Source organism: Tachypleus tridentatus, chromosome 13, assembly GCF_004210375.1.
Source record: "Tachypleus tridentatus isolate NWPU-2018 chromosome 13, ASM421037v1, whole genome shotgun sequence".
NCBI classification, from domain to species: domain Eukaryota; kingdom Metazoa; phylum Arthropoda; class Merostomata; order Xiphosura; family Limulidae; genus Tachypleus; species Tachypleus tridentatus.
Window position 1 is genome coordinate 139427741 of NC_134837.1, and position 23120 is coordinate 139450860.

The 23120-nt window shown below is 35.3% G+C and overlaps 1 protein-coding gene across 2 annotated transcripts in view; it reads right to left on the minus strand.

Annotated features, from left to right (window-relative positions):
* Positions 1–23120, minus strand: part of Ctf4 (Chromosome transmission fidelity 4) — a 71709-nt gene that overhangs the window by 48332 nt on the left and 257 nt on the right. The window contains exons 1-9 of one of the 2 annotated variants that reach the window (XM_076476007.1): positions 23002–23120; positions 22315–22415; positions 21596–21704; positions 20997–21148; positions 13206–13314; positions 12439–12536; positions 12106–12151; positions 6593–6685; positions 4425–4531 (exon numbers count right to left, since the gene is read on the minus strand). In XM_076476007.1, coding sequence (XP_076332122.1) covers positions 4425–4531; positions 6593–6685; positions 12106–12151; positions 12439–12536; positions 13206–13314; positions 20997–21148; positions 21596–21704; positions 22315–22391 — 791 coding nt within the window. In that variant the 5' untranslated portion in view covers positions 22392–22415; positions 23002–23120. The remainder of the gene's footprint in view (positions 1–4424; positions 4532–6592; positions 6686–12105; positions 12152–12438; positions 12537–13205; positions 13315–20996; positions 21149–21595; positions 21705–22314; positions 22416–23001) is intronic. The other variant, XM_076476006.1, reaches the window with a different exon arrangement.

The following is a 23120-nucleotide window of genomic DNA, read 5'->3' on the forward strand; positions in this document are numbered from 1 at the left end:
CTGATGAAATCTATTGTATGGACAGACAGTATAACATAGTTGACTGATAAGGTAATAGCATTGACATTTGTATATATTTTCATGAATAATGTATTCAGGGAACTCATCAGGATTCAGTTTAATATTTGCAAACTAAGTGTACTTGAATTTGGTTAAATTGCATACATATGCTAGAAATATTAGTGTATATGATGAGAAAAATATTTTGCCTTCAAATATAACATTGTTGACCAATAAAAGTAACATAGTTGATGTTTTTAAGTATTTATTAACTTGTAGTTTGTTCTATTTACATATATAGAAGCCACAAAAGTATTAAAAAAGGTAAAATGCACAGACGTTCTCTCCAAAATATATTTAATTGTTTAGAATATGAGAATAATAATTTCTAATCAATATTTAAACATGACATACAAATATAATCCAGTTGACATATAATGCCACATAGATTCTTGCAACTTTGTTTATTTGCACATTAAATCTTATTACACCAAATTTAGCATGACTGGTTTATCATAAGTTTTGCATCTATAAAATATAGATCCTGCTGTATTGTACCGATCTATGAAGGGCACTGAATAGTAACATAGGTTGACAGAATATTTAATATAGTTGCATTTGTAGTTCCATGGGGCAGAATGCCTCCCCTTCCTCAGATATTAGTAACTAACCCGTTTTTAATTAGCTAGTGGTGATGAAGGAATGAGATACTGGTGTACCTAAGTTTGGGCCTTAAACACCCATGCTTGTTGAAATTTTTGGCAACCTGGAAATGTGTTAAAGTAGAGACTTTGGAAATGTAGCGAGACTTTTAGACACCCCCCACATCTCCTCTAAATTTTGGATCAGCCACTGAATTGAGTATTATGATAAGTTATTATTAAAAATAACATGTAAAGATAAAATAGAAAGCAAAGTTATTGCTTTTAATATAAATTTACATTTATTACACATTTCCTTTACAGAATGCCCCTAACAGCAGCTGCAAAGCAGCACTGCTATTGGCAGAAACAGGACAGAGATCCAATAAAAAGAGAAGAATATCTCCAGAAAGAAAAAGATGGAAAAAAATGGTGGCTACCGGAAAGGTGAAACCTTTTTCAGAGATGAATGAATGGGAAAAAAAAGGCACAGAAGAAAAAGCTGGAGAATAGAACAGTGAAACTACAGGAAGAAATGTAAGTCAGAAGTGCATGCTATTACTTTGACTCCTCCAACGTCTCCTGAATCAGACATGCCTGGTCCACCACTGCCCAAAACAAACCAGCAGTGCTACAGGGATCTGTAAAAATTACAACAAGAACTCAAAGAATCAAAACAAGCTATTGAAAAGAATAAGAAGAGATGGCTGCATGAAATGAACAAGGAAAATTTGGATACTCCACGGCGTTCAACATGAAAGATGATGTATAGTGGGAAGGAAAATGTGAAGTGTACATTGCTCTTTTACCATGCACTAATTGCAGAAATCCGAAAGAAGTACAAAGAAGCCACTAAAGAGAAAACCAAAACAATGCTTTGCCAAACTACGAGGTCTGTTCAAAAAATACGTGGACTGACGTCATAAAACAAAATGTACTTTAATGAGAAGTTACAGGTCTGGGACACCTTCAAAGTACTCTCCTCCCCAACGCACACACTTATCCCAACGGTGTTTCCACTTGTTGAAACAGTCTTGGTACGCTTCTTTTGTAATGTCCTCCAGCTCCTTCGTCGCATTTGCCTTAATCTCGGGAATCGTCTCAAATCTTCTTCCTTTCAAGGGTCTTTTGAATTTGGGGAACAAGAAAAAAATCGCAAGGTCAGGTGAGTAGGGGGGTTGGGGGTGGGGAAGAACAGTGATCGAGTGTTTGGCTGAAAACTCACGAGTTCTGAGGGCTGAATTTCGCAGCAACACGGTGCATCTTCAATTTTTCAGTCAAAATCTCGTAACAAGATCTAACTGATACCCCACACTCTTCAGCTAGCTCCCCTGACAGTCAGACGTCGATTTGCCCGCACCAGGGTGTTGATTTTGTCGACGTGTGGGTCGTCAGTTGACGTGGAAGGACGTCCAGGATGCTCATCATCTTCAATGGACTGTCGACCATCCTTAAAACGTTCATGCCACTTGAAATGTGCCGTACGCTTCATAGCAACATCACCGTAAGCCGTGTTAAGCATAGCAAAAGTTTCAGTCGCAGATTTTCCAAGTTTAACACAAAATTTCACAGCAAGTCATTGCTCCTTCAGGTCATTCATTCTGAAATCCGCCAAACGAAAAAATCGCACTTCACTTAAAACCGCGTAGCTAATACACAAATGAAGATATCTGCAATCGGGAAATGGCGTCGTAATCAGCTGATCTGTGCGAACCTAGCGACACCAAGCGGATTCCCCTGGAACCAACTGGAGCCGCGCAATTCAAACAGTCCGCATATTTTTTGAACAGCCCTCGTATACATCTGTAACATCTTGAAAAAGTACTGTCTTAAAGGACTGGTACTTGAGATTTTCACAGAAATGCTGGAACCCTAAGCTACAAATTGACAAATTTTATTTTCAGAAAAAAAGGAGTACAGCTCTAAGTCAACACAAAACAGAAAACTTATCACCAACTTTTACTCAAGATGACATGAGCAGAATAACAGATGGACACAAAGAAACAGTTACATTTGGAAAGCAGAGAACAGAAAAAGTTCCTGAATGACAGCACGGACAACCTGCATATCAAGTTTCTTTCAGAAAACCCTTGCATTAACATAAGTTACAGTACGTTTTGCCACCTACGGCCCTTTTGAATAAAAAAAGCAACAGAAAGTGATTGTGAAATATGTCTTGCAAATTGCATGCCAACACGCATCTCCTTGCAACAAAACTAAAATCATCATGTCTGATAACAACACTGGAAAAAGAAGTAGAGGGAGAAACACTGTTGGGCAAACATGTTTTTGTGTTATATAATGGTGTGTCCTACCCAGGAATAGTCCTGGATTTTGATGAACAAGATGTGTCCATTAAACATATGCACAAAATTGGACACAACATTTTTTACTGGCCCAGACCTATTGAGGATGTTTGCTGGTATGCATACGAAAGTGTTCCTGCCATAATTTCCAAGCCACAGTGTATGGGAAATCGCCATTGTGAAGACGATCCCAAAATATGGGAAGATATGCTGAATCATATATTAAAATACCATTAACACTTTTGAAAGACATTTTAAAATTTGATATGAATAATCAAGGTTACACTTTAAATGTGATGAAGGGCAAGATGGTATTTAATTTAAATGTTTAATTTTAAACTAATGAGATGTTTTGTCAACCGTTACTTTTCTTTACCCAATAAAGATAATGACATTTCATACTTTTTTGTACTTGACATGTTCCAAATTAAAACAAAAGAAACTTGTTGTATTAATTTAATTACATGAAAAGGCATTTGATATACATAAATAAAAATACTACAATGATATGACTATGCAAACAATATTGTCAACTATGTAACATACAGCACACTGTATAGTTCTGTTTTTGATTGTTTAGATTTTTTCATGATCTTTTAAAATCCAATTATATGTTGCATCACTTTTGTATACCTGGTCAGTTTTGAGGAAATTATTTCCTATTTATGTCGACAAATGCCAACTTTTTACCAAACTGTCAACTATGTTACTGATGTTGTCAGTGCTGTTACCTGTACTTATTTAACTTTTTTTTTTTTTATTATTAGCTGATGTATGCAAACTGTATTATGTTATTGATATAATAACAAGTTAAATACGCAGTAAATGTTTTAATCTGAAATTATCTTATACCAGCAAAAGAATTGCTTTAAAAATCAAAATTATCATCAAGTAAATCTACTTTTGTATGAAGTGCATACAGATTTAGTTTGTTACCATGCTAGTACATGTGTGAAAATGTGTTGCTGTAATTCTCTTTTATAAACAAAAGAAAACTATTTTTGGAAAAAATAACGTAAATAGATTATCAAACTTAGTAACCAAGTCGACAAATACTTTGAACCCCAGTCATAAAAGTCTCGCCAACAGAACGTTGCTTTGAATGTTAAAAAGTGATATCCTCCAACATGTTTGTAATTCTCAATGATGCTATTATTTTTTGCACAATAAATCTTTTTATTATAATAGGATTTTATTTTGTTGATGTTGTTCATGTAATTTTACTCCACTTTGAGAATGACTGATATGCAGTTTGATGATATGGTCTATATGCATGAAGAAAAACAAAAACCCTGCTTGAATCAGTCCTTCTGGCATAGTACATATATCTGATATACATACACACAAAGTAAAGACAGTTAGAAACTGTACTCTACAATGTTAGATACACATGAATAAAATAATCAACATGCTTGTGAAATCAAACAACATACTGATGTACATTTTGACCAGCAGTTGCTAAAAAGAAACATCTTACCTCTCCAATGTCCTACCAGAAGCCAGTTCCCATACAAGTGTCCTACCATCACCAGTTACAGCTGCCATGAATAATCCACAAGGTGAAAGAGCAACAAGAGAAATGATCTAAAAAATGAATAATCAGGTTAGATGAATTAAGTTTGTAAAAGAATAAATCTGCTTGTAGATGTGTTACATTGTTCATAGATATAGCAAGTAAAAGTGTTAGCTCTTCACATATTACTTCATTAATAATTAAATGTTTGAAAAGTTAGTTATAATTCACATACACGAGTATTTTAAAGATTAACAATTAAGACAGTAAATTAAGTACACTAGTATGAACTATGCTATGTGAATAAAGTAAAATACTGTCATCAGTAAAGGTCAATAAGGTAAATTAGTTTCATTACTGTGATGTGATCAAAGTAAACAACATGAACAAGAAAACTAGTGTCATCAGTATCAGGTGAACAAAGTATAGTATCACCAGTGCCATATGAACAAGATAAACTAGGGTAGTCAATGCCATGTAATAAATATACATTAGTGTAAACTGTACCATGTGAAGAGCAACTGACTAAAGTCAAAAGTGCCATGTATGCAAAGTAGACTGGTGCCACTAGTGCAATATGAAAAAAGTAAACTACTGTCACCAGTGTCATGTAAATAAGTGTTGCCAATACAACATGAATAAGGAAAACTAGCATCACAGGTGTCAAGTGAAGAAGGTACAGTACCGTCATTACTTCCATAACAACAGTGTAGTTAGTTTAATTAGCGTCACATAAACAAGATATACTTGTGTAACCAGCAACTTGTTAATAAGGTAAACTAGTATCAACTAGGCCTACAAGAACAAGATAATCTAGTGTCCCCAGTGCTAGGAGAACAATGACACTTAGTTTTCAGTGCTATATAGGGAATCACTGCTTTGTGAACAGCAAAAAATTGGGTCACCAAAGCCATGTGCACAAGATACCCATAGTCACCAGTGCCATGTCATTACGTCATAGTTGTAAAGCGTCACGGAAACAGCCAAACGACCGAGGAAGTTTAGTTTGAGGACCTGCATATTTTGTTTCATTTTTTAGTCAAAACCTAAAGTGTTTAAAAATATGGCAACCACACAGGAATTATACCTAACCAAAGTACAGTTTCTAAGGCAATTATTAAATTTGTTGAAAATTCACCTTTAAGATTCAATCTATAAGAACTGCTTCTTTGATTTTGTGTTTATGTTTGTTTCCCTACTTAGTATATGGGTATTTTCTATGGTTATGTTGCGTTTGTGTAACACCAAGACAAAGTTTGGGTATAAAATACTACAATTAAAATTGGATATACAAAATTTACATACATACATATTTAAAATTTACAACTACAGACTAAATGACAAGTTATATTTGTTAAAACTTCCAAAGTTGGTTTTCCTATTAATGTAATTTAACAAGTAGTATTTCTTATTTTTGTCATTATACCTTTGTGTTAAAATGTTTAAATCTTTGTTTCAATAATGGTAAAAAACTGTTCACATAAAAATTTTACAGGTACTGAAATAGATGATTTTGTAGCAATTCTTAATATTATTTTGAACAGTTTGTCAAATCTTTAAATTATTAATATTAATGCTTGACCATGAAGTACAAGCATATTGAAATAATGCTCTCATAAATACTTTGTATATTTTGGACATCCTAGTTCAAACTGGGACATCCATCACTTTTACTGACAATTTTCCTCGTACGGTTTAATCTGGTCCATCTCTTCCTCATTAATTTCCTATCAAATACCAATATAATTCATACTTTCAACTTTCTACACTAGTATTATATATTTGTAACTTAGCCATTGTCATTTCATTTATGCTTCTTTAAAAAATATCACTCATTATATAAAACACAATATATTTCATTTTAACAGAGTTTAAATTTTCCATAAACAATACCATAATTGTAAATGTGTGAAGGATAGTCATGATTTTTCCCAAACTAATGGGCCTGTAATTATTGGAGTCTTTCTTGCTTTTACTGGGTTTGGGTATAATTGTTATGACACTTACTTTCAATATGCCAGAAATATAAGATTTCTACATACATTATTGTTACAATTTTTGAACATTATGTATGGCGTTTCACCACAACCTGAAAACGTGTTTTTTCTGATTACTGAGACAAAGTTACATACTTCCATTACTGATTCATCTTTAAGAGTCTGCATATTTTTCCATGAACACCTTTGGTAAAGATGGACCTCCTTCTCAGCTGGCACAGCGAGGTACTGAAAATTTTATCAGTAAATTAGTTAGGACAGATTGATATCAAACGTAAATATCATATTTGATCTAGTTAGATAAAATATTTTTGCACCAAAATGAAAGAATCAGCACTTACGTCTTTATCTACTTCTTGACTTAAAACTCCAGTTGCAACAGTTATTTTTAACATTAGCATTTGCTATAAAATGAAAAATAAAATTTGAATAATTTGCTTATTTCTCCATAATTCAGTGAAACATTTTTCAGTTTTTAAAACTTACTGATAGTAAAGAGCTACAACATGTTGAATGTGCAATTTTTATTTTCCAATATATTTATACTGACACTCAAAAATATCCTTTTATCACAATGTTAAGAATCTAATTTGACTGAGACTAGAACTTTAGGTCACCTGACACTACTCTTTAGCAGTGTATATAATGGGATTCTGGATCACTTTCAGCTCATTTAGACCATCTGGCATACACAGGTAACTCACATTTGTCTAGATCGTCCAGTGCAAGCACCCAAACATAGAATGCCAGAGCATGTAAAGCTTTTGATAGGATGGCTCTCTCTGGCACTCCCTCCACCAAAAAAACAAAAAATGTACATGCAACTGGAAATACAGAATATGCAAGGTAAGAACTAATGTAAGTGACTAATGATTAGCCATTGTGGAAACAGCTGCATGTATACGAGTACTGCAAGCAGTACTATGTCTAAGTCAGTGGGGTTGAGACTGCAGGAATTTGATCCTCTCCATAAGTAGATTCTTTGGGCCAGCTACTCTTTAAGCAAACCCCTGGACAGCAAGCACTTTCCTGTGAAAATCACAGATAGAGGTTGCTGAGGAGTACAAAGTTGTTTTGACCTAAGTGCATTCCTGTGTGGTATAAAACTACTCATCATCAAAAACTGGGGGAGATCCAGAATCTCAAAAAGGGAGTGAGGGACTCTGTCCATGACCATCGCCAATATTATAGGAAAATACTGAGAGCAGCCCACAAAGTCTGCTACCTTCAGCTATGACTGAGCCCCAAAACAACAACAATTCATGTCATCCTTCATAATCTACAAAGATATGACTGCAGGATTATTTACCAACCCAGTAATAAGAAGTATATATCATTCTGCTGTATGGATGGACAAAAAAAAAGAAAAAAAAAAAGAGGATACTTAGTTGATTTTGAGTTTAACTACTTATAGGAACTGTATGATGAGCACCATGTGATTATGAAGGTTCAAAAACAAGTGGATGTCAGAGTACTAGCACAAAACATCAGCAGAAGTTTAAAAGCTGGTGCTCAACCTCCACAAGGAGTGATGCATGATGCACTACCACAATTTGAAGCTCTGGGTTGAGTAGGCAGGTCTCTGTCAGAAGACAGAACATCCAACGACAGAGTGCGGGAACAAATAATCATTCCCAACATCAGGGCTGAAAAAGGTGGAGCTAAGCAGACACCAAAAACTGGAGGTGAAGGAAATGAATCCAGATGGGGACAGAGACAAGAGTAGACTTTGATTTGTCAACTCACTTACCTAAAAAGACTTCACATGGTATGATAATAAAAGTAAGAAGGGTGAAAGCCACTATAATTAACACAGTAAAGACCAGTTCACCCTCACACATATCATAATTTTTGCCACCACAACGAGCACACAAAAACACCATGACATAATGCTTTTGGACAAAATTACTGACACTGGAAACAAGAGGGTTGCAAATATATGGTCATATTTTACAGTTCAGATAACCCACCATAATAGCAGCTGGTGAAAGTGGTGATGTAAAGAACAAAAGCAGAATGCTGGTAGGTGGCTCAGCTTTTATGTGATCCAGAGCAAAAGAAATGGCATACAATTCAACAGTGAACACAAAAACTGTACAGGGTATTCTGTGTACAACTAAATCACAACAAACCACAACAGAGTCACCTGATTTCGAACCATCTGTATAAATGGTAATGGAAGGATGGTTCAAAAGATGTTTGGCAAATAGAAGGCAATATTTCTAATCTGGAGTATCCACCTTTTTCAGATGGCTCAAAGAAAGGTTGCATTTGGAGATGGTATTAGCCATGGTGGATGGGGCTAATCAGTGGATACAGCTATGTTATCCAAGGACAGACCTAATTCAGCAAACTGCACCTGGTTATGAAGGTCAGAAGAAACAGTGGCAGACTGTCTATTCTAAAAAAGCATGGTCCACTGAGGAAAGAAAACTTAGCCCAGATGGGATGCTGCAGTAAGGATCAAAGTTTTGAAGCATACAGCAAAGAAACTTGCAAACGAGGTTCATTAGACTCAGTGTAAAGACTTTGAGCTGGAGAAGTGCAGAAAGCCCCTCTGCAGAGCCAAAGTCCCAAATGGTGTACGGAGTTCAACATCTTCAAGGCCGAGGTCCTAGCAAAGTCACAGTACAGTTTTGATTGGATAAGGGCATGACCGATTTTTAGATAGAACATTGATCCACTCCCCAAGATGTGGAAGAGAGCATACAGTGGATGTTCAGTGCCCTTGTACACTTCACATGTAGCTGCTTGATGTGTTGAATAAAGATCAGCTTATGGTCAAAGATAAGCCCCAAAAACTTTGCCTCAGGGGCCATGGGAAGCACAACTTCTCTGCAATGGAGCTTGTGATCTGGCAGCAGAAGTGTATGCAAACATTTTGGAGGAAGAAAAGGTAAAATCATTTCGTGTGGTCCACTTCAGTAAGCAATTTAGAGCATTCTGTAGCTGCAATTCAATAAACCTCGTACTCGATAACTGATATGAAATGTAGAGGTCACTGACGGAGACTTTTGCAACTGTAGGGGGGAGTTGTCCATTGAGGACATTAATCTTTATAATAAAAAGTGTAACACTCAAGAGGGACCCCAAGTTGCTGTAACAGGAATGTCTTGAACCCACATGGACTTGGAATCATTGGTTCATTAAAAACTGTTACATAAAAATAAGTAAATGGGCTACGCAACACATACAAGTGGAGGTCTCACAAGATGCCATACCTTCAGTTTCAGAAGCTTTCTCAAGGTCAAATATACAGAGAAAAAGATATCACTTGAGAAAGGCATCCTTGATTGGCATTTTAAGTCAAATCAGGTGGTCCACAGTAAAGGGCGTTTGTCAGAATCCACACTGAGTGGGTGAGAGGAGGAGGTTTGCTTTCAGAAACCAAACAAGATGAGCATTAACTATCCTTTCCTCTTCAAGATCTCACCTCAAAGCAAGTGGACAGTAGTTCTAAGGAATGTTTGGATCCTTCCCAGGCTTAGGAAGAGATAGTACAATAGCATAGTGCCAAGCACCAGGTAAAAACAAACAAACATTCTCCTGCCAGATCCAGTTAAATATAACCAGAAGAATAGAAAGAGAGGCAGGAGAGAGATGGCACAGCATCTAGTAATGAATATTATTGGGTCAACTGACATACTGCCAGACCAACTGATGAAGAGCAATCAGCGATGTCGAGAAAACCCACTTGCAGAGAAATATACATGCAAAAACAGCTCGTTTTGGGTTGAGAAAATATTTTACATAGAAGAGCGAACAACGTTTCGACCTTCTTCAGTCATCGTCAGGTTCACAAAGAAAGAGGTAGCTGACCGGAAGCTGACCACATGTTTGAAAGGGGTTGTGTAACTGTGTGTCGAAATGTAGAGGGCGGTATTAGATGTTTGAATATATAATTTTATTTATTTTATTATATTAATATAGGTATAAAGGCGTTCCTTTATATTGGTTTATTTTGGGTTTAAGTTGTTGTATAAGTAAGGCTTCTTTAATTTTGCATTTGTTTATGTTTGTTTCTTTATTTAGTATTTGAGTGTTTTTCATGGTTATGTTGTATTTATTTGACTTGCAGTGTTTGAAAACGTGTGAAGGTGACTTTCTATGTTCTTTGAATCTGGTTTCCATTTTTCTACTTGTTTCTCCAACATAGAAGTTGTGGCAGTTATCACATTGTATTTTATAAATAATGTTGGTGTGGTGTTTGTCAGTGTAGTTTTTATATAGTATAGACCTCAGTTTTGTGCCTGGTTTTTGAATAAATTTGGTATTAACTGGAATGTCATTTTGTTACTAATTTTTGCCAAATGTTGGTTATTTATCTGCTGATGTCGGGAATATATGGTATGCAGCAGTATATGGTTTCATGATTTTTTGATTCGCAAAATATATTTACTTTGGTTGGTTGATTTTGCTTTCTGTCTGGATGTGTGCGTATAATGTTTTCTACGGTTTGTGGAGGAAACTTATTGATGTTGATGAAGTATTGTTTTATTTTGTCTGATTCATCGTTAATTTTATCTGGTGAGCATAGTTTTATGGCTCCAAAATAAAGATGCTACATTTCACTGCCCACTGACCCCACCAACCATGGAGCCCTATGATGGGATATACTACAGTGCCAAACAATGACACTTCAACAATGCCAGGATTTTGTAAGCACTATACCTGAATACCAGTATCAGACAATGTCCACAACACCTGTTGAGAATGTCCAACACTGGTACTTGGTTGACCCTAACCCAAGTGGACCAATCAAATGACCCCAGGGTGGCCATCCCAAGGTTGCCTGCCCATTTACTAGAATTCAAGGCCAAAGTGATGTGTTCGAGTTGGACACCTCTACTACCAGGATCCTTTTCTCCCCTTTGCAGGTCGCCACACACAGCAAACATGTGGGTGGATGTTTGGATCCCAGAGGAGGTAAAGTGATAGTACAGAACCTTCTCTGGGAGGTCCCCTCACCACATACAGGAATCCACCTCAAGGGGACAGCCAACAAAAGTGAACTTAGAAAAAATATTATCTTCCTTCAAGTATAATAAAATTAAACAAAGAAACAATCTGACAACAAAATACTTCATTTATGCCTAAAACTAATTAATTAAAACAAAATCCAAATGAAAGAAACACATCTTGTAACATGACAATGATCCACCAAAACAATAAAAACTAAAACTGAATTTTAAAACATCATTTATGCTTAATGATTGAAAACACAAGAAACTAAATATGATAATAAAGAACTTTCATTATGTTTAGCATTGCTCCATTCATTAAGAGAAAAACTAAACATGGAAAGTTAATCTCACAACAAAAATGTCCTTTTGTTAAACAAAATACATTCTTTATATTTAACAATACAATACCAAAACTGAGAAACTGAATTTAACAATAAAATACAGGTATTTTTTCCCATCCTGAGATGGGAGTCAGAGCTCCTAAAAAAGCAGTTTCGAGGTTCTAGTCAATTCATTGACATTATTTTGGTCAAGTTAAAAGGGATTTGGTACAGATACTTTTTTGCAGATCCCACACACTGATGGACAAAATTGAATGTCATAACAAAATAAATCCTTTATATTTAATAATGTTTAATTCATGAAAAAAACTAAGAAACTGAGTGACATTAAAAATACAGATACCTTTCCATCCTTAGACCATGTCATGCGGCACAATGTCTTTGACATGCTGAAAAATACAAGTTACAATTAACTTAAACTAGATACAAATATCAGTTTTTGAAAGCCTTCACTTGAAAATGAAACATTAACGAAAACCCTTACTTCTGACAACAACAGTCCTTTACAGAATCAAGTTATGCGTATTTCATACGCGTGAACGGAAGTGCTACTGATCTAACATCAAGTTAATTTCTGTTAAATGACATTATTTTAACTCACAAAATAATATTGGTAGCTGGATTTAACAGCTGCACTCATTATGATGTTAGATTTATTATACATATTGAACCTTACCAAAAATCATTACTTTTTGGAACATGAGTCCACTTTTTGATACAATCTTGACTTGAGACTTTCCAAACTCGAACACTTCCATCACAACTAGATGATGCCTACATGCACAAAGATAGTGATTTAAAATCTCCAATACATTGCCATTTCTTTTAATTATCTCTCACAGACAAATGTATTAGTTTTCTTAACATTAAAAAAAATCATAATAATTAAAAGGTAAATTTTCATTGTGTTCTGTGTTCTGCATGAATGTATGTAAATAGTACACTAATGAAGACTTTTACATGCAATCAAATATCAAATGCTTAATCCTATACAGCTGCAATTGAATAAGACTATAAAGAATTGTTTTTTTGACAATGTTGTTACAAATACATCATTCAAGTAGAATCAGTGAATTTGTAACAATTCATGTTTATTTCCCTTTTTCATATTTAACTTATAAACAGCTACACTTACAAGTCTTAAGCACTTATATTAAACTACATTTAGTTCAACATTTTCAAGAATTAAAAAAAAACTACATGTACGAACACAACCTTATAATTATGATTTAACCAACAGCCATAATATTTATGACAAAACATAACATTAGACTGTAGATGTTTTTGTTTTTTAATTATTTCACATACCTCCTCTTGAATATGGATAAAAAGCATTTCTAGTCAGAGTTTAGATACAAATATCCATACATCGAGAGAGAAAACTGCATAAATGAAAATTTTAGATTTGCATATTACTATTTTAGAAACATTTCAAATACCTACCAAGTATTCACCTTTGGGGTCAAGAGCAACACTGAGAATTGGAGCATGATGACCATACAGACATTTCTGTGTATTTTTAACAGTGTCCACAATCTTAATAGTAAAATCCCTGTGAAGTCCAATATAAAAAACAAGAATGAAAGAAAAATTTCTGAACTACTGTTCCAAACTAAAATATTGATTAACATATTTTACTTTTGGTATCAAACCAGGAAAACTTATTTGGTATGCGATATCACATCACATTTAAGACTCAAATTAAGGCTTATAATTACATCTCTGCAGAGAGACATTCTTACTGTTCTTTATTGTTTTTTCATCTTCTAAACACTGTTAAAAGTACCACCATTCCTTCATTTCTTGGCAGATTGACTTGAAACTTCATAGGGTTATACCTTTCATTGTCCAATATACCCTCATACCTTTTTCATATGTTTCATTTAAATCCTTTGAAGGATTGTATAGAGTTAAATGACAAAGAATCTAAAAGATACAACAACCACAAACAAAAGCATAATTTTAGGGCTTTAGGTCAAGTTTTTAGCCATAATTGACCAATTTATATAGAATATAGTATAAAGAAACTTTTTACAGATCCAATACACACTGACAAATGATGGACTTGCAATTTCTATTAATTATGGAGTTCAAGATACCACAAGAAATATTACATTAGGGTATTTTTGGACAATTAATCTGCTATATTTTGGCTAATTTACATGGGATGTTCTTGTTTGGCATTTTATGACACAAAGCAACTAGGCCATCTGTGCCAAACAACCAGTTAAAAACAAAAAAAATAAACTGACGGTATTATAAAGAGTAATGGGAAATTAAGTCAAAACAAAAACAGTGGCCTAATATCAGATAAAAACTTAAATAGAATTAAAAAAAGCCCAATGGTCCTGAAAACATTACAAATTGTTTGTAAGGTGGACAATGTCACTATCACCAATGACACTGTCCAAAACCAGGGGTAAACCTATGCTTAAAATGATGCCATCACTCACAACTGTAATGATGGCATGACTTGAGTGTCACACAGACCACACACTGGTGCATCCATCCCAGATAAAAAGAAAATGATGAGTTAAAAACTGTGACCAATGTGTGGCCTAGTTAGGACAACTTCCTCCTTCTAATCCTTAAGGAATCAAGACCACTAAAGCCCACTAAGAGGTTTTATCTATAAAAGCTTGTTATCACATTGCTCACTCCAAGTCAACTTCCAACTGGAACAGAGCTGAGCCTTGTATACAGGGCCATAGTTCATGTGTGGAATAGGCTCAGCACTGATAGTACCAAAGCAAACAGGCTTGGCTGAGGTGTCAGCAAGCTTGTTCCTGTGAATACCAAAGTAGGCTGGTGTCCAGGAAAACCAGATGGAAGTAAATGATAAAGTGAAATATCAATGAAAATAGGGTGAGAACTAACATGAAACAATTCCATGGCAAATAGAGAGCTAAGCAAGTTGGTATAAATGGTTGGTTTGGTGTTTTATAACACAAAGCAACAGAGCTATCTGCACCAAAACATCTGGTAAAAAGTTAAAACTATTAAAATTCATAAAAATAAATTAAGGTAAAACAAAACAAAGTTTAATTGTTAAATTAAAAACACAAATAGCATTAAATCCAATTTTTATATCTAGTCTACAGCAGTAAGAGAAAAAATACAGTAATACAAGTTGTAAAGGACTTTCTGTAGCATACTTGTAATTATCATGATTTGCCAGGATGATTACCAGCCAAGTTCAAAAATCAACATTAGTCACCTGAAGGCTGAAGTTGGTCTTTTTAGTTGTGGTTTGGTGTTATTTGATGTTATGGCCATATTAAGAAAGTAAAGTAATAAAACTTTTAAAAGATTTTAATTATTATAACAACTCACCAGGATGACTAACAGGCAGTTCAAACATCAGTATCAGACACCTGAAGTTGACCTTTCCAGTCCTGGTTTCAAATATCAGAACAGGGCGAGTGCTAACGGGAAACAATTCCAGGGCTAGTAGAGAACTAAACGAGTTAGTATAATTAGTGCAATTTGAATACTGCTTAGCTTCTATCTGTGTGATCCAGGGCAAGAGAAATGGCATACAGTTCAGCAGGAAACACAGAAACTGTTGAGGGAATTCTGCATGCAACCACCTAACCACAACAAACCATAGCAGAGCCCACAGACTCACCCGATTTCGAACCATCCAAATAAATAGGTATGGAAGGATGGTTCAAAAGATATTCAGCAAATAACAGGCAGCATTTCCAATTGGGATTATCTGCTTTTCTCAGATGGCTTAATAAAAGATCACATTTGGGGACTGTAATAAGCCATGGTGGGATGTGCTGACCAGTGGATACAGCAACGTTATCCAAGGACAGACCCAATTCACCCAATTGTGCCTGGATACGAAGGCCAAAAAGAGCAATGGCATATTATCTATTCTGAAAAGGTATGGCCCACCGAGCAAGGAAAACACAATCCCAGGTTAGATGCTTTGGTAAGGAATGAAGTTTCGAAGCATACAGTAAAGACAGTTGCAAACAGCAGAGGTGCAAAGAAGGTTCACGAGACTATGTATAAGCTCTGAAATGGGGAAGTGTGGAAAGCCCCAGTGCAGAGCTGAAGTTCTTGATGATGAATGGAGTCCAACGTCTTTAAGGTAGAAGTCCTGGCAGACCTATAGACCAGTGATCCATAATCGAGTTTTGAATAAATAAGAGCACGATATCTTTAAAATAATGGTGGAAAAGAGGACACAAAGGATGTTCAATGCTCTTGTACATTTGACTCGTAGCTGCTTGTTGCGTGGTATAAAGGTCAGCTTACAGTCAAAAATAAGCCCCAAGAACTTTATCTCATGGACCACAGGCAGCACAACTTTGCCGATACAGAGTTCAGGATCATGGTGAATACCCTGTCGGTGGCAAAAGTGCATGCAAATGGTTTTAGAGAAAGAAAAGTTAAAGCCGTTTGCCATGGTCCAATTCAGTAAACAACTGAGGGCAGTCTGTAGCTGCTGCTCAATATACCTCATGTTCGATGACAGGAGATGTGAAAGTCATTGACATAGAGCCCGTTTGCAACAGTAAGAGGGAGTTGTTCAGTGATGGAATTAATCTTTATACTGAAAACTGTGGCACTCAAAACTCAGTCCTTAGAGGCTCAAAGTTCCTGTAGAAAAGAACGAGAAAGTGTCGAGCCCACACAAATTTGGAATCTCCTGTCCATTAAAAAATTTTAAATAAAAATGGGCAAATGGCAACATAATCCATAAATATGAAGGTCTTGAAAATTCCATACCTCCAACTTGTATCATAAGCCTTCTCAATGTCAAAGAATACCAACACAAGACATCATTTGAGAAAGGCTTCTCTGATGAATGTTTCAAGTTGAAACGGGTGGTCCATGGTGGAAAACTGTCGTTGGAACCCACACTGGTTGGGTGAGAGGAACCAAATGAGACTAGCATTAACCATCCTCTCTAAGGTCTTACAGAGACAGCACATCATAGCAATTGGATGATAGTTTGAAGTATTCTTGGGATCCTACCCAGGCTCAGAGAAAGGTAGGACAATAGCCTGGCACCAGGCATCAGAAAAAAAAAATATTCTCCTGCCAGATTTGGTTAAAAACAAGCAGAAGAATAGTAAGAGAAGCAGGAGATAGATGGTGCAGCATTTCATAATGTGCATTATCAGGTCCAACCAATGTACTGCGAGACCAATGAAGGACCAGTTTAAGTTCCACCAGTGTAAAGGGACGATTATAGTCATAGAAACATTCAGCTCAAAAGGACAGAGGTGTTTGCTCTGCCCGAGTCTTGATGGTTAAGAAAGTGGAGGAAGAAGCAGAAGTGCTAGATACCCAGCAAAAGCTTTCACCTACAGTATCAGGGATTCTCTAGGTATCAGCTATTTCCTGGCCATCAAAGAGCAACATCTATGAGAGGGATGGAATTACACTGCACACTGACCTTGTCCCATATGACTTTGTAACTGGTGGTAGAAGATATGCTGGTTGTAAACTTTATCCAAGATTCCTTCTGGTTTTGAAGTCTTACCCACCGAGCATGGAAAGCAATGTGGTGCTAGAGCGTGGGATACTTACGAAAAGTATTTCAGGCCCATTTTTGGGCCTTCCGTGCCATGTGTCAGGCAGAATTCCACAGTTACTGCTGCCACACAGTCATCTACTGATGGCTGACTGACAATGGCAGGATTAAGTTCTGCAAGAACAGTGAAAGAGGGCCAGTTTGCTTGATTCAGTTTCCACGGGGGCATACGAGTCGGTTGGCATCAACCATTGCCAATCTCTCTTAAAATTATGGAAAAATGATCACTGCCTCATGGATTATTATCAACCCTCCAAGAAAAATGGGAGAATAATGAAGGAGAGCCAAATGAAAGGTCATTAGCAGTAAAGGTGCATGAAAATAAGTAGAAAAACTGGTATTGAAAAGAGAAAGGTTGTGATCAGAGAGCATATGCTCTATGGAGTGACCTATCAACATCACCACTTCCCCAGGATCAAAAAGGGAGACAGCAACTGTTCATGGAGAGCATCAAGGTCTGGTTGATTACAGGTGACAGGTTGAGAGAACAAATAGTAATGGTACAACCCAAGGAAACATGGATGGCTACGGCCTCCAAGGCTGTGTCAAGTGGCAAAGACAGGGTTGGCACATGCTGATCAACCAACAATGCCACCCCTCCATGCACTTGTCCATCACACAGCCTGTCATTTCTGTACAAAGAAAGCTACAGAAAGATGACTGTATTGGCAGGTTTCAGAAATGTTTCCTGTAAGGAAAGACATACAGGATGGTAGGAAGCAATCAGCATTTTGATGTCATCCAGATTAGAATATAAACCTCGACAGTTCTATTGTATCAAGGTGGCCATTTTTATTTACACATAGGTGAATTGGGTGGAGAACCCTTCTGTTTACAACCATGTCTTTTTTCTTTAGTGTTTTTATTCAAGGGAGGTTGATCAAGTTTCACGGATCCTGCCCTAGGTCAATTAGGCAGGTCTCTGCTGTTGGAAGAGGATTCCAGCGACTAAGGACGTGAACGAATGATATTTTTTGATCATAGAGTAGGAGAAAAAGATGTATCCAAGAAAATGCCTGTACCCAAAACCAAAGAAAGGGGATCTTGGTATTTGATGGAATGTGTGGAAGGGACAGAGATGGATGTTGAAGTTGATTCATCAACATTTTAAACCATGGAGGCACAAATTGATCCGTTTTCACTCTTACTGTAGTAGTGGAACAGAGTGCAGCAGCATATGTCTGAGATGAAGTGATGGACAGCAACTTGCAAGCCTCAGGATAAGTAATGTTATGAATCATTTTCAAAAATTGCACCTCTTTATCTTCCAACAATTTAAGGCAAGAACAAAAGTAGGACAGGCGAGAGCCATTGCAACTAATGCAATGAGGGTCCATTTCACACTCGTAGGCATCTTGGTCCTTGCCACCTCAATGAGCACACGTCAAGGAACCACGACATGATGTGTTCGAACAAATGAAATGTTGACACTGGAAACATTGGAGAGGGTTTTAAATGTATAACCGTACTCTGAAATTAAGATAACCTGCCTTGATGGTGGCAGACGGATGTGATGAGGTAAACGTGAGAATGATGACAATGGTTGACATCGTAATTCCATCTTTGCGAGTGGATATACTCCTCACTGCAGAAACTCCTTGTGTGGAGAAACCATGGAGAATCTCTGACTCTGGGATGTTCTTCAAATCCCTCTCAACAATAACTCTCATGATAAATTCAAAGTAGCATGAGGTGTATCCTCAATAGGTATATCCACAATTGCCTTTGAATGCAATAGGAGTTCACTGTGTTGAGATGTAGATGTTTCAACTAATATATCACCAGATTGAAGCTTTTTTACTGACTATGGAGAGCCAGCAAGTCCCTCTAGTCCCTTCTGAATGAAAAAAGGAGACATTTGCCCCAAAGGTTTGTCTGAAAGAGAATGTAGGATAAGAACATGAGGTACAACAGGTGGTACAGATGGCGAGAATTGCTGCTCAGAATCTTCAAGACGTGGTTATTTACCTATGAATTGTTTACACACTATTTTATTAAGATTTTTAATTGGAGTATCCATAATTAAAAAAGGAAAATTTTGGTGCCCACCTACCATGGAGCCCTACAAGGGGATGCACTATTATGTCAAACAAGGACACTGCAGCAACACCAAGGTTTCGTGAGCACTATACCCAAACACCAGCATCAGATATAATATCCACAACACCTGTTGAGAATATCCAATGCTGGTACTTGGTTGACCCTAGCCCAAGTGAACCAGCCGAATGACCTAAGGGGGACCACCCAAAGGCTTCCTGTCTACAGGAATTCAAGGCTAAAGTGGTGTGTTACGGTTGGACTCCTTAACCATCAGGATCCTCTCCTTCCCTTCACGTGTTGCCACACACAGCAAACACGTCGGTGGATGTTTAGTTCCCAGAGGAGGTAAACTGAAAGAAAAGAACCTTCCCTGGGAGGTCCCCCTCACCACATACAGGAATTTGTACCAATAGCCCAAGGAGGAAAACACAACCCACTTACATGGGAATTTAGTTCAAAGATACCCTCTTGCAAGTCTCAAGCAGTGATATATAAATGTAGTATTTTTGTTTTTAATTCTTCTGGTGTCAAGATTGGCCATGTTGAGATTGTGTGGCAGAGACATGCATTTTTAATATAAAGAAACCATATCAACACATTTGTTTACCATAAATAGTATGAACTACATTGCTATGCCAACTTTGAAACTTTCTGTTACAAGAATAATTATTCGTCTTCTAAATTTCAGTAATGGAATTTAAAGTTATTTTCAAAATTTAGTCTTTACTTATGTTTAACAATTTTCCAAGATAAAATCTCAATTCTCAGTGATGTTAACCTTCTAAAATGACACTATACATCTTATTTTTAATTATTAATAATTTGCTCTTGTCTAACAGAAAATTTAAGCTGAAAGAATTGTACTTAACTAGAATCTTCTGTAGACTTTGTCAGTCTTAAAAGTTTTTGATTAATAGTTTGAACAGACCAGAACTAATGATGATCAATGATAGTATCTTTAAACATTACTCGAACATAGATGCAGTTCACAAAAGTCTCCAATCAAATATTAATAAATTTATCTATAAGTCCTTTCACACTGTACAAGCTCAATTACTTCAAAGTAATGAACTTTTACTTTTGTAAAAAATTGTCACTTTTACATTTTTCCACAATAAAGTTTATTGAGTTAGAAATGTTAGAAAGTAAAATAAAAACTCTGCTACAACTAAACATAAGAAACATTGAAAAGACTCATTCATTTTGACATAGCTTTACTTACCATTCTCCATAGATGCATGGCTTTCCATTATTAAAGTTTGTAAAATTAATCTCAAAATAATGCAAAATTTAAAATTTTTAAATACCACAATGAGAACATCACTCACATACTTAAAATGGATTTTTAAAATAAGTTGGTGTCCATTCTACAAAGTTTCATCAAGATTCAAATGAATATTTTTCAGAGAAAACGTTTATGTAAGGTATTTGTATTCCTATGTTTAATATACTTTATTTATAAAGTGGTAATATATATATATACAGTTTGTACTATTTGTAAAATACCGAAAACAATCAGAACAAATGCTCCCAAAACAAGCACTCAAACTGTCCAGGGTTCTAAATAATACACCTTAACCTAGTGAAATATGAAATGATGCTCTTGATATTTTGTATCAATAAAGAATAACAAAACATACCCACTTCCTGCAACAATAATTCTTCCATCATTGCTACAACACATATGATGAACTGGAGCTGTAAATCTAGTTATTATACCATCTGGTTCTCTATCTGGAAATGTATAAGCTTGGATGGAATTGTTGTCAGTAGCTACAAGGAATCTTTTATCCTAAACAGCATTAGCAAGATAAAACTCACGATTACAAAACACCGAGCTTCCAAATCATATAAAAACATGAAAATAACAAGAATATACTACTAACAAAGTCAACAAATTCATATCGATCAGCTTATTAAATTAAGCTCTCAAGTCTTACAACCTTGAAAATAACAAAACAACCTACTAACAAAATTAACAAGATCACACCAATCAAACTGACAATATAATGAGGGTAAAATAAAAGAAGAATCTATTAACAAAATTAACAAAAATCAATCACAGCATCATTAACATAGTTTTTTTTTATAAATTTCCAATTTTAGGCAAAGAAAACTATAAAAAACAAATGAAACAAGATATGGCTAAATATTAGATGGTTTAAACAATTAGAAATTTCTAATTCAATTAAGGTGAAGCATAATTAATAAAATTACAATCTGATTATCATATACTTACTGTAAAGAGAATAGCAGTAGCACAATTACCCACATGATGGGTGATTGGATCGTCTTCAAACCCTTTCCACATGCGCACATCTCCATCGCTTCCACAAGTTAGGACATAGCTAACATGTAAAAAGAGAAGACATCTGAATTTCAGTATTGAACATAAGCTGTTGTAATGTGTGTAAATCATAATTCATTTGTTAATAAGAATAAACAGATTTAATTTTTTTTAACAAGTCTTTTGTCAAGCACCTTATTAAGTGCTTTCTGAAAAATCAAGGCAAACCAAATCCACAGTATTTATTCCATCAACTCTTTTAGTAACATACTCAAAAAATGTCAGATTTGCTAAACAAGACTTTGCTTTTATGAAACAAAGCTAGTTTTTTGACACTACGTGAAATTATTTTAAGTGACTCTGCAATACATTTTTAAATCACACTTTTCAAAACTTTCCACTAATGATCTAAGACTAACTTGCCTGGACAATTTTTACCACCTTTCAACATTAGACTGGTATTAGCAAACTTCTAATATTCTAATACTCTTCCACTATTAAACCACCTGTAAAAATATTAGCTAGCTCTAAAGACATGCAAGATAAATCCATCTTTTTTCATATTGGAGTATACTGAATTAATATGAACAAAGATATGAATATAACACATTAAAAATTATTCTATTAAATGTAAATTTACATCCAAATAAGTGGTAAAGAATGAGACTCACTTGCTACTGCTGTCATAACACAAATCTGTGTAACCTTCACAGTGGGCATATCTGATACATTTCCTTTCTGCCGACATTATAGTTACAATCAGATATTGTTTCTGAAAGCAACCATATCACACTTAAGTATTTTATTGCTTCCTTTTAAATCTACAAGTACTAAATAAATATAAAAACACAAGGTGTGTTAATTTGCATAAGTATCATTTCTTATTCAAAATAATTTTAAGTAGCAGCCAAAAGCTATAGTACAATAACAAATCTTAATTACTGAGTTGAATTATCACCTTTATATCTGGAAATGAAACAATGCAACTACTCAAAAAAAAAAAAAAAAAAAAAGCCAGCTACTAATATTATTCAAGTATACAAATCTGTTACACAACATTAATACTGAACAAAATGTAAGGTGATCTATATTTTATTACTAATTTGAAAAATAGATCTAAAGCTTTGGCACATTATTATTTACCATAATAACCTGATGTTAGACTAATTTCAGTATTTATCAAGTATCTTTATTTTTATAAACTCAACCAACTTAATTATTACCATCATTCGTGTATTCTAACACTTGATAATTTAGACATTTTATTAAACTAAGGAAATAAACGCGATGTTTGTTATTAAACACAATGGAAGTACTCCAATTAACAAAATTTTAAATAGAAACCCAAAACGACAAACCTAATCTCAACACCATACATCTCACGTTAAGATGACAATCGTACGATTACTAAATACACTTCTACTTTCTATCACTTCATGTAAAGCCTTCAAATTCATACTAACACTGTTAGCGGCTA